This window comes from Lonchura striata, chromosome 19 (genome assembly GCF_050655825.1).
Source record: "Lonchura striata isolate lonStrDom1 chromosome 19, ASM5065582v1, whole genome shotgun sequence".
NCBI lineage: Eukaryota > Metazoa > Chordata > Aves > Passeriformes > Estrildidae > Lonchura > Lonchura striata.
Window position 1 is genome coordinate 4,697,157 of NC_140721.1, and position 11,772 is coordinate 4,708,928.

Genomic DNA, 11,772 nt, shown 5'->3' on the forward strand with positions numbered 1-11,772 from the left:
TCTCCCTATACACTATCAAAGTCTGGTTTCATTGTCTCCGAGAAGAAGCATCAAGAATCAGCACAAATCAGGGCTCTATGGTGTGAGCAGATGACGTGGTTTTCCCAAAAATCCTCCCTGTCTACAATCCCAAAGAGGTTAAAAAGGTTTGGAGGTTATTTAGGGCATCTCCACTGTGGCGGGAGGTCTTACACAGGCAAAGGGCCCTCCAGGTGGGGTCTTCCTCGATTTTTTTGGGTATTTAATAAGATTTTCCTCTGTGATCTGAGCATCTTCTGAAGGTCCTTCAGAGCAGGGAGTGAGGCGGCAGCACAAACCTTTAGAACAAGCCCTCAAACCACCAAGTTTTCCAGGAAGTTTATTTTTAAACTTGATATTTGAGGCTAAATTTAGCAGCGAAAATCGATTTGTCTCCCTCTCCTCCTTGAGCATTTAGAGCATCTCCCCCTCCTGCTTTTCCTGCCGCCCGGGCCGTGCCGGAGGTTGAGAGGTGCTCCAAGATCCAGCTGACATTTCCAGACGTGCCCAGGTAAAAGTGCAGCAGCCACCAGCACACCCCACAGAGAGGCTGGAAAAGGGCTGGAAAATCAACCCCAGCAGGGAAAGCAGAGTTGGGGTTTGTCCCTGAGGTGGGGACAGGGACAAATAATCTCCCAGTGTTGTGTTTTTCATCCAGGAGCTGCAGCTCAGGTTTCCTCCAGCACTGCTTCCCACTTTTAGTTCACAATTTATATAAGGATTTTAATTTTTTTTTTTTTTTTTTTTTTTAAGGCAAGTGGTTGGAATGAAGTGTTGCCAACACGCTGTGTGTGGGCTGGTCAGAGGGACAGGGCTGTCTCTGTACTCTGTGTGTGTATGGGGGTGTGTGTATATATACACCCAAATGAAAATATAGAAATAAAATGTGCGTAATAAATGTAAAATAGAAAAAATATAAAATATAAGGACAAGAGTTATAAATGGCTGTTAAATAGAAATTAAATGTATGATAAATATGAAGGATGGAAGATGTGTAAATATACAGATAGAATTTCTATAATATAAAATACAAAAATATTATGTAATGCAATTCTATTGATATGTGCAATTTGATATAATAATAGAAATATGTTAAATATTAAATTTAAAATATTTTTAATATATATATAAACTATAAAATAAAAAATAAGCGTAAAATGTGTAAGGATAAAACGCATATTTAATACGAATTGCAACAATTTGTTAACGCAATAATTATAATGATGTAATAATAATGATAATTATTATTCATTGTAATAATAATGATAATTATTGTTCATTTATATAAATTATAAGGCTATAAATGTCTATTAACATCTTCCCCTCCCCTCTGTCCCCACGAGGCGGCGCCACTGAGCCGAGCACCGGGCGGGGAGGGGGACACGGGGACGGGCTGAACCGGGCACTGGGACGGGCTGGAAAAGGGCACTGGGATGGGCTGGAACTGGGCACTGGGACGGGCTGGAACTGGGCACTGGGATGGGCTGGAACCGGGCATTGGGATGGGCTGGAACTGGGCACTGGGACGGGCTGGAAAAGGGCACTGGGATGGGCTGGAACCGGGCATTGGGATGGGCTGGAACTGGGCACTGGGACGGGCTGGAAAAGGGCACTGGGATGGGCTGGAACCGGGCACTGGGACGGGCTGGAAAAGGGCACTGGGATGGGCTGGAACTGGGCACTGGGATGGGCTGGAACCGGGCACTGGGATGGGCTGGAACTGGGCACTGGGACGGGCTGGAAAAGGGCACTGGGATGGGCTGGAACTGGGCACTGGGATGGGCTGAAATTGGGCACTGGGACGGGCTGAACTGGGCATTGGGATGGGCTGAAATTGGGCACTGGGACGGGCTGGAACTGGGCATTGGGATGGGCTGAAATTGGGCACTGGGATGGGCTGGAAAAGGGCACTGGGACGGGCTGGAACTGGGCATTGGGACAGGCTAGAACCGGGTACTGGGACGGGCTGGAAAAGGGCACTGGGACGGGCTGAACTGGGCATTGGGATGGGCTGAACTGGGCATTGGGACAGGCTGGAACCGGGTACTGGGACGGGCTGGAACCGGGCACCAGTATGGGCCAGCACAGGTCACCAGTATGGGTTGGCACTGGACATTAAGACACGGGTGGCACTGGGCACCAGTACGGGCTGAAACTGGGCACCAATACAAGCTGAAACTGGGCACAAGTATGGGCTGGCAATAGACTGGCAACAGTCACCAGTTTGGGCTGGCACTGGTACCAGTATGGTCTGGCACTGGGCACCAATCTGGGCTAGTATGGGTCACCAGTGTGGGCTGGAAGTGCCACCACTCTGGGCTGGCACTGGGCACCAGCACAGGCTGGTACTGGACACCGCAGGCACCAGTGTGGGCAAGAGGTGTCCGTCAGAAGGGGCTGGCATCAGAAATCAGCAGGAGCTGGCACTTGGCACGAGCATGGGGTGACACTGGTGCCAGTGTGGGCACCAGTACGGGCTGACACTGGACACCAGAATGGGCTGGCATCAGACACCAGTTTGGTGGGGAGGTATGGACTGGCACTGGACGCCACTATAGGCTGGCACTGGGCACCAGTATGGACCTGCATTTCGCCCTATTGCAGGAATGGAACTGGGCACCAGTACAGGCTGGCAGTGGGCAGTGGGGTGGGCTCATATTGGGCACCAGTTTGGGCAGGAATTTGGCACCAGTACAGGCTGGGTCCCAGCAAGGACAGGGGAATTGCCCATCTCCCCAGGGCCCCGGGCTGCTGCACCGGGCTGGGACCTGCCCACGGGGACATTCCTGGGGGGAGTGGGGGGAACGGGGTATGGGGACACCCCCGGGCAGTACTGCCACCCCCCCAGCCCAGCCAGGGCCGCAGGGTGCAGCTAATTAGGAGCTAATTGCATTAAACCGGAGCAGCACTAATGCAATTGTGGGATTATCCCGCAGAGACAGCGACCCCCCCACTGCTGCCGGAGTGACGGGAGGGGGGTCAGACACACGGACACGGGGCCTGATCCAGCCCGACCCCCCCAGTCTGCCCCAGTGCCCCCCAGCATCGCCCACCCCTGCTCGGGATGCCGCCCTCCCCCGGGGCGTTAATTACCCAGCGCTAACGAGGGGCTGATGGCACAGAGGGGGGCCTGCAGGGAAAGAGCCCCCCGGGGCTGGGCTCCCCCAGCCCGGCACGGCCCCGCCGCTGGCGGTGATTACCGAATTAACCGGCTCCATCTGAGCCCGTCTGCCGCCGGGATGTGGGTCAGGGATTACCCCTGTCCGTGCCCCCCAGCCCGGACCCGGCTCTCCCTGTCCCCAGCACCCAGGAGCATCCCCCGCTCCTGCCATGCCCATCCCGGCAGGCAGAGGAAGGAGGTTCAGGCGGCCGTAATAAATACAAGAAAAGTTTATTGAAAAGAAAAAAATGTGGGGAGGGGGCAGCAGCCCCAGCCCGGGGTAATAAATAACAACCTGGGGAGCACCAGTTTACAAAATATGGCTCTGGCCAGTGGGGTCCTGCAGGGTCCCCAGCGAGGCTGCTGGGGGCTGCTGGGCACCTCGGGGAGGAGCTTAGGGGGCCCAGCCCCCTGGCACCCCCGGGCACCTGAGAAGGAGCTGCCCCAGTGCCCCAGGGGCAGTCCCGGCCCCAGGAGGGACCTGGGAGCAGCCCCATCCCTGCCTGTCCTGAGAGCCAGCACGGTGCCACGGCAGCGTCCCCAAGCTGGGGGCACCGGCTGCGGGCAGGAGCTCAGCACCACCTGGGGCACCCCTGGGTGGGCACCCCGGTCACATCCTGTCCCCCTCCGGGGCTCAGGCCAGGATCTTCTGGGGGATCTCCACCGAGGCTTTGATGAAGATGGCGTTGTCCCGCACGTAGTTCCGTTTCCTGATGTCCTCGTGGGAGATGAACTTGGGGTAGCCGAAGCCCAGGGTGCTCTCGTCCAGGGAGCTGCGCGAGGCTCCCGGCTTCTGGAAGTTTTTCCAGTTGGGGTCGGGGTGGAAGGTCTCGGTGATGTGCTGGGGCTTGGAGAGCGAGGGGTCACTCTGGTCCAGCAAGGAGAAGGTGACACGGTAGGAGAAGGGCCACTCCAGCAGGTTGTCGTACTCGCCCGGCAGCACGCGGATGTAGACGGAGAGGTGGCTGCTCTCCCCGCTGCCGTTGCCGTTGAGGAAAGCCGACACCTGGAGCTTGTAGCCGTACTTGTGGGTGTAGAACGGGGGGCTGAAGAACTCGTAGTTGCTGCGGGCTTTGGCCTCCTGCAGCTTGCGGGCGTAGTCGGCGATTTTCCAGATGAGGGTCCCGTCGCTGCTCACCGACAGCTCCTCCACGTCCCGACGCAGCTCCAGGATCTCCTGCCGCTGCCGGCTCACCAGGGCACACACCATGCCCAGGTGGGTCTTGGTGCTCTCCTCCAGGTGCCGGCCCATGGCTAGCTTGGGGCACTGTGGGGACAGCAGGGCCGTCAGCAGGAGGGTGGCAGGGACGGCGTGGGGACAGGAGAGAAGGTACCGTGGGGATAACATGGAGATGTCATCGGAGCACCCCTTCTCACTGGGGTGTCATGGGGACACAGGGACACCTGGTTGAGGTGGCAGGGGGACAACTGGGTGGCAAACACAGGGGTGAGATCACGGAGCCACAGGGATGGGACTGAGCACGAGGGATGGGATGGATGTCGGGGCAGAGGCGGTGTGGAGGTGTTGTGGGGCACAGGCGTGACATGGTAGGGACAACACCCCATGCCCAAGGATGCCAGGGCGGGTTGGTCTCAGGGACAGCACTCACCCGGTGCTTGCAGCCAGCTTCCTTGAAGGGGCACAGCAGCATGGCAGTGTTGCAGCTCTCCTTGAGGTGGGTGGGCACATCCTCCCGGGCAATGCTGGGTGTCCCACACTGGTTGGGGCACGGCACGGGGTACCGGGGACACTGGTACTGGTGGTTCTGGGGAAGCAGAGAGGCTGTCAGCTGGGGCTGGGAGCTGGGCAGGATGAGGGTCCCCACGGGCTCCAAACTCACCTGGATGGTGTCAAAGACGAACTCCTTGGAGCAGTAGGTGCAGGGCTGGGTGCGCTTGGGGCACTCGGCCAGGGCGTGCTGGGACAGCAGGCGCCGCATCATGCGGGCCCCACACTTGTTCTCACAGTACACACTCTCCTGGGGACACGTGCCCTGGTGGCCCTGGGGACCACGACAGTGTCACCACCCTCTGGCTGCCCTCACCAGCCAGCCCTGACAGCGATGAGGACACACGGTGCCCCCACAGCCAGAGGGCACAATGCCCAAGAGCCCACGTGTCCACATCCCCCCCAAGGCTGCCCCCACCATGATGTGTCTCCCGCAGTGTCCCCACACCCAGGCTGTGTCCCCATGGTGCCCCTGCAGCCCACTGGGGTGCCCGCACATCCCGGCTACACCGCCACAACACCCCCAGCACAGCCATGCCCACCATGGCACCCCGGCCAGCGGTGTCCCTCACAGTGTCCCCCCCACTGCCCACCTCGAAGGCCTCCCCGGTGAAGTCGCTGGCGCAGAACTCGCACTTGACCCTGCGCTTGGGGCAGCCGTGCTGGACGTGCTCGGGGAGGTCACGGCGGCTCAGCTTGGCGCTGCAGCGGTTGGGGCAGGGGATCACGTTGAAGCCACAGGTGCCGAGATGGGCCTGGGGGACACAGGGACGGTGACAGGAAGGCCTCAGGGTACAGCTCTGCCCCCCGCCATGCTCTCGGGCCCTACCTGGAGGTGCTTGATGAGCCCGCTCCAGCGGCAGCCCTCCTCGCTGTGGATGCAGCGGATGGCCAAGCTCAGCACCTGCGCCTCCAGCTCGGGGTCAGGGTAGATCTGGAGGGGCAGCAGCGGGGTATCAGCATCCCGCAGCGGGCTGTGGGGGCACGCAGCCCCCGGCACAGCCTGGCTGGGAGCCCCGGGCACGCTGCCCGGATCCCCCCCGGGCACACCAACAAGCGCCCTTTGTCGGGAGCGGGTTTCCGCTCCCCGGCCCCGCGGCACAAAGGGCTCTTGCTTCCGCCCGGGCGCCCGTGCCAGGCCGGCGCGGCCGTGCCAGGCGCCGTGCAGAGCTGGGGACGGCCCCTTGCTGGGGATGTCCCCTTGGAGCAGGGTACCCATCCCTGTGCCCGGCTCACCTTGGCATAGTCCAGGGGCAGCTGGTCCTCTGGACACTTGAAGACGCCTTCGCTGCAAGACACAGAAGGCTCAGGGTCACTCGGGGCTGGTGGCACAGCCACCACGTCCCAGCGGGTCCCCGCCATCCCACGCCAGGACATTGATGTTGTCCCTGCATTGCTGAGCGCTCACCCTGTACCAAATCCAGCCGCCACCCTGGGGGAGGCACGGCTCTAATCCTGCTCCATCTGTCTGAGCTGGGAAATGCCCCCGCCAGACACCCCCCCAGGCAGCCCCCCCCCCAGGCTGCGGTCCCCAGGGGCCCGGGCCAGCCACCGTGAGCCTGGCACCATCTGGAGCCCGGCAGCCCCTTGCCCATCCCGGCCCTGGGATTAAGGAGGGTGCCAGGAGGGGGCCAGCAGGGCCGGGGCGGCCACAGCCCCAGGTGCCGGGGCCCAGGGGAGGTGGGGGAGGGCAACAGCTGGGCGCCAGATGTGCAGCCCTGATGTGTGACCCTGGGAGTCCTGCTCCACAGGAAATGGCCCCTCCAGCCATCACAGTGAGTCAGGACAGGGGGACAGGCAGCCCCCCTGGAGGGGTCCCCATCCTGCTGGGCCCCCCGAGAGCTGTCCCTGAGGTGGGACGGGCCCTGCTCAGCCCTGCCATGCAGAGGAGCAGCATGAAGTGGAGACAGGGGCCCAGCCAAAGAGGCAGCCTGGCAGGAGTCACCATCACCTCTGGTCCACACATCACTGTGCCCAGGGGTTGGAGAGGGTGTCCATGCATGATCTTTGATGGACACTGGGGTGGGACACCACAGGTGCTGCCCACAGGGACACGCAGGAGGGATACAAAGGGACCCTGTGGCTCTGCTGTCTTTGAGGTAACACTGAACAAGGCTGGACAGCCCTTGTGCCCATCTAATCACTGCAAGCCCTTGGCAGGCACTGGCGTGGCCTTGACCAGAGCTGCCAAGTGGATGTGAGATGCCGGGACGGAGCCAGCAGTGCCGCCGGGCACGCGCCAGCCTGGCCATGGCACGGTCATGTCCCCTGCTGCCACCAACCCTGTGCTGGGAGTACAGGTGAACCCCAGGAACCACAGCTCTGTGGGGTGTGCCCCACGTGAGGAACGGCTGCAGCCACCTTTGCCACGTGCCCACTCTGCTTGTCACAGGTGGTTTTGTGGGAGTCACCAGGGATCCACCGAGATAAGGTGCTCCAAGGCACCCTGCCCTTCCAGGGGAGCCCGTGGCATTGCCCCGTGGCATTGCCCCGTGGCTGGCATTGCCCCGTGGCTGGCATCACTCTGCTGCCTTTCCAGGGCTGCCAGCTGTTCCTGCACCCCGGGCACGGTGTTGGGGTGCTGGGGCTGCCGGGGAAGTGGGACGATGACCCGAAGCCAGCGCCTAATCCCCGACAAAGCCTCCCCATTCCTCACGCTTGGCCGGGCAGGGAATGTGCTGAGGCAGCACCCGGGGGGGACCGTCCTTGCCTCTGACCTTCACGGCGTGTTTGGGGCACAGCGAGGTGATGGGACAGGGAACCCCGGCACCCCCCGGCACCCCTCAACACTCCGTCCCAGCACCGCTGGATGGCTCAGCCCATGCGAGCCCCAAAGTGATCCGGGGCAAACACGTTGTGTTCGGGGGGGATCCCCGAGGCCATTCCCCCCGGCAGAGCCGAGGGACCGGCAGAAAGAGTGCGGGGGAGCAGGGGGGGGCCCCGATGCGCTCTGACACGTGCCCCGGGGAACGCCCGGTTTCACAGAAACCGGCCCCGGTGACTGGGGTGCCCGTGAGCTGTCCCCGGGCGAAGGTCGCTCCGGCTGGGAAAGGTGGGGAAAGGCCCGGGGTGACGCTTGTCACCGCCGGGGGAAAGCACGGGCACCCCCTCCCCGGGAACCGGGACCGCACCGACCCCGCACGTCAACCCCGCTGCCGGTACCGGGCGCTCCGAACCGCAGGGGTCGGAAGAAGCTCCGGCTCCTCGCTCTCATCCAGCGCACACAGCCGGGTCGCGATCACCCGTGGGTGCGGGGACACCGGAGTGGCCGTACACCCCTCCCCAAAAACACCCACTTCCTCCGGCGGGGCCGGGGCAGGAAGGGGTTAAGCTCGATTCTCGAAACTCGCCGCTCCGGGCTTCACCCGGCCCTCCTCTTCCTCCTCCTCCTCCTCCTCAGCGAAAGGGGCCACGGGCCGCTGCACCCGCGGGGCGGCTGTCACGGGCTGGGCGCGCCCCGCACCCCCTCCCTGCCCCGGGGCACCACCGGGCACCCCGCACCTTTCCCTGGCCCGGGGCATCCCTGGCCTCCCCGCGCCTTTCCCGGGGCGCTCCGCATCTTCTCCCGGAGCACACCGCAGCCGTTCCCCGGCCCGGAGCACCCCCGGGCACGCCGCATCTTTCCCCAGGACCCCCGCACCCCTTGGGGTGCGGGGGTCCTGGGGAAAGATACGGGGTGCCCGGGGGTGCTCCGGGATATCCCGCATTCCCTCCCGGGGCATCCGCACCCCCGTGCACCCCGCACCCCTCTCCGGGGCACCCCCGCACCTGGGGTGGCGATGGCGGGGAGCAGCCGCTGCCGCCCGGGGTGCGGGACCCCGGCTCGGGCGGTTGCGGGGGATGCGCGACCACCAGGGTACCCCACGGGGGGGAAGGGGTGCGCGGAGTATCGTCGGGTCGCCCGTGGCGTGATGCGGGGTCTCACCTGAGGAACTCCTGCAGGCAGGTGTCGCAGAAGCGGTGGCCGCAGGTGGAGACGCGGACGGGCTCCCGCATGGGCTTCCCGCAAAGCGGGCACAGCACCCGGCGCCGCGGCCGCTCCAGCAGTTTGTAGTCGTAGCCCGGCATCCCGCCGCCGCCGCCCCGCGCCCGCCGCCGCCGCCGCCGCCGCCCCGCGCCCGCTCGGCTCCCCGCTCCGCGCCCGGCTCCGCCCGGAGGCCGGACGGGGCGGTGGGACCGGCCTGAGCCCGCCCCGCCACGGGGACGGCATCGCCACCGCCCCCCGCCCGGACCCCGCCTCCCCGCATTGGGGGGGGGATGGAGCGGTGCCGGTATCCCGGGGGCTCGGGGGGCGTCACACCGGGGACAGCCCCTCCAAGGGGTTTGGGGTGCAGCACATGGGGCACAGCCACCCTGGGGACTTGGGGAGCACCCCACCGGGCACAGCCCTCCCGGGGGGGTTTGGTACCCACCACGCTGGGAGCAGCCGCCGCAGGAGTTTGGGGAGCATCAATATCACATCACAGACCCCCTCACCCACTGCAGCCTCCCCTGGCCCAGGGTGGGCTCTGGGGGCACGCACTGCGGTGCCCTCCCTGACCCTACATGCCCTCCTTGACTCGGAGGTGTCCCAGGGGTGTCAGACTCCTGCAGGCAGCCCGAGGCCACGGTTGTGCCCCTGAGCGAGGCTGGAGGAGGAATACAGCTCCCAGTCCTGCTCCTTCCACAGGGAGCAGCTCCTGTCCCAGCCACCACCCACAGCGGGACGTGGAGGGGCTGCCCTGAGCCCCCCACGCCACAGGCACGAGGGGGACACCCGCTCCTGTGGCTTTGTCTTGCTGGGAACTCACACCCCAGGCTGCAGCCAACAGCCTCCCTCCAGCCACGGTTTGTAACTGAGCAAGAGCCTGGAGGAGGGAGAATAAAAGCAAATCTGTCTGGCTCCAGCCCCCTCGTCACTCTTTCAGAAATCAGAGCAGCATATGGGAGTCTTTGCCCCTTTCCCCAGAGATGGAGCCCAGCAGATGACAGGCTGTGAGCATGTGTTTAGTCCCACCAACGCTCACTCCAGCCAGCTCCCCATTAAGGGCGGCAGTTGCTCCAGACCCAAATGTTAGCAGTTTTCAATTAGCAAATGGCAGAGGAGAGGGATTCCTGGGGGACACGCTGAGCAAGTCGAGCTCTATCACTTGTCACTCAAGGAGCTCACGTTACCCTTCTCCTCGAGAGGCTCTGCTTAAAATAAAACCCTGCAGCAGCCCGGGGGGAGGCAGCCTGCTCGCTGCCAGAGCTGCCAGGGAGGGGATGGGTGGCTCATTTCTGGGGTTACCCTGAGGGATGGCAGGTTGTTCTGAGCTGCACTGGGGCTCCCAGAAATCAGGGAACCTTGTACTGGGGTACACTGAGCACGAGCTGCCATCAGCAGGGGCTTTACCAGGAGATGGGAGTCGCTGCTCAGATGATGGAGAGCACCGAGCTAAACTTTAACCAGCTCCCAGTGATACTAGAAACCCGACAGGTAAAAACAAGTGACAGTGGGCAACTGTACAGGGAGCAGTGGGGAGCAACAGCCACCTTGAGCTGGGGTTGAGGTGCTCCCCGGCCAGGTTTGCTCAGGGCTGGGACACCCCCAGGGCAGGATCGACCAGCAGCCCCGCGGTCCAGCTGGTTCTGCCACTCTGTGCCAGCAGAGCCCGGAGCCAGGCTGTCTCCAGCAAGAGATAGGCACAAGCCAGACACTGCCCCTGACACGCTGTGACCCAGTCCCGACTAAAAGCTGTCCCTGGACACGACTCTGGGACAAGGTTCAGGCCAAAAGGACCTCGGTATCCTGGGGGCTGACGGGACTCCAAAGACAGGGCACATCAGTCCTGTAAACACAGGCAGCCTGTGCCTCCGATGACAACCATGAAACAGCCGACTTTTATCATTATTTACTGCTTCTCTTTGATGTTTTAAAATTATTCTTCCCTAACCTCACTGAAGAGCATCTCTGCTAATTAGCCAGGAGCTGACAAAGCCATCAGAAGGTGCTGGCTGTGCCGGCAGGGCGGCTGGGAGGTGTCAGACCCTGCAAACAAAGATCCGTCCTTTTCCCCTCTCTCCTAAGCAAAGCCCTCCCCGCCTTCAACATCACAGCCAGGCATTTGTCTCACACAAAGGCGACACTCAGGGTAATTCCCTTTGTGGAGGTGATATGTTCCCTGTCTCCCATGATGGGTCACTTCTTGAAACCATCTGAGTTCGGAGAGGCCTCTTGTCCTCTTCCCCAGCCTTTCCCTGCTACTCCATCCCTCCGCCTTCTATTTAACTTAAACTGGAGGGACGGAAAACCGACGCTCCGGCTTCTAAACAAGTTAAGGTGGAGCCTTTGGCCCCAGGGAAAGGAGTGGGGAGAGTCCTCTGCTGGGGCCTCGTGCCCAGAGAGGGCAGGGAAAGGGATCCAGGCAGACGGACAGAGGGACAGCAGCCGCACCTCCTGCCTAAGCCTCGTGGGAATGAGGATACGACCTCGACAGAGGTGCCGGAATCAAAATAAATCAGCTGCGGGATCAGCAGGCAGTTTCCTGCTAGAGTAATGGCCCCAAGTCAGCAGGATCTTACTTGGAACAGGGACAGCCTTTCCCTGGGTGACAATGGCCACAGGGGACCCGCACCAGGATGCACCAGCGGGGAGCAGGCAGCCTCATCCCACATCACCTCCCCTCCGGCCCTGCCTCTCCTTAGCAGGAGCAGCCGCGGGGACCCCGATCCAGCACCAGCTCCACACAACACAGGAACAAAAAAAGGGATAAAAGGAGAAGCCCCGAGACCTGCAGATTTCACCGGGAGCTTCTGCAGGGAAACAAAGCAGCAGACGTGAGGAATGCAAGTGGCCTATTTGCCCGGGCTGCTCTCTGCCTCCGGCAGCACGGACATGCCTCGG

The 11,772-nt window shown here is 62.3% G+C and overlaps 1 protein-coding gene across 2 annotated transcripts; it reads right to left on the minus strand.

Annotated features, from left to right (window-relative positions):
- Nucleotides 1–3,388: 3,388 nt before the first annotated feature.
- Nucleotides 3,389–9,066, minus strand: TRAF4 (TNF receptor associated factor 4). 2 transcript variants are annotated; one of them, XM_021550912.4, is made up of 7 exons: nt 8,833–9,063; nt 6,144–6,195; nt 5,737–5,841; nt 5,501–5,662; nt 5,020–5,181; nt 4,789–4,944; nt 3,389–4,445 (listed from the first exon to the last, which is right to left on the minus strand). In XM_021550912.4, the coding sequence occupies exons 1-7, from the start codon at nt 8,973–8,975 to the stop codon at nt 3,813–3,815; spliced, it is 1,413 nt and encodes a 470-aa protein (XP_021406587.1). In that variant the 5' UTR covers nt 8,976–9,063; the 3' UTR covers nt 3,389–3,812. The 2 variants fall into 2 exon arrangements, with proteins under 2 accessions (XP_021406587.1, XP_085413494.1); XM_085557368.1 differs by having other exon boundaries at nt 4,789–5,181; nt 8,833–9,066.
- Nucleotides 9,067–11,772: the final 2,706 nt, after the last annotated feature.

What these genes read in the sequence shown, in the direction of transcription:
- TRAF4 (XM_085557368.1), bottom strand. Translation starts at nt 8,975, where the DNA reads ATGCCGGGCTACGACTACAAACTGCTGGAGCGGCCGCGGCGCCGGGTG. An exon ending in TGCCTGCAGGAGTTCCTCAG is followed by an intron (nt 6,196 to 8,832) that starts GTGAGACCCCGC and finishes TGTGTCTTGCAG; the next exon opens with CGAAGGCGTCTTCAAGTGTC. An exon ending in TCACCGGGGAGGCCTTCGAG is followed by an intron (nt 5,182 to 5,500) that starts GTGGGCAGTGGG and finishes CGTGGTCCCCAG; the next exon opens with GGCCACCAGGGCACGTGTCC.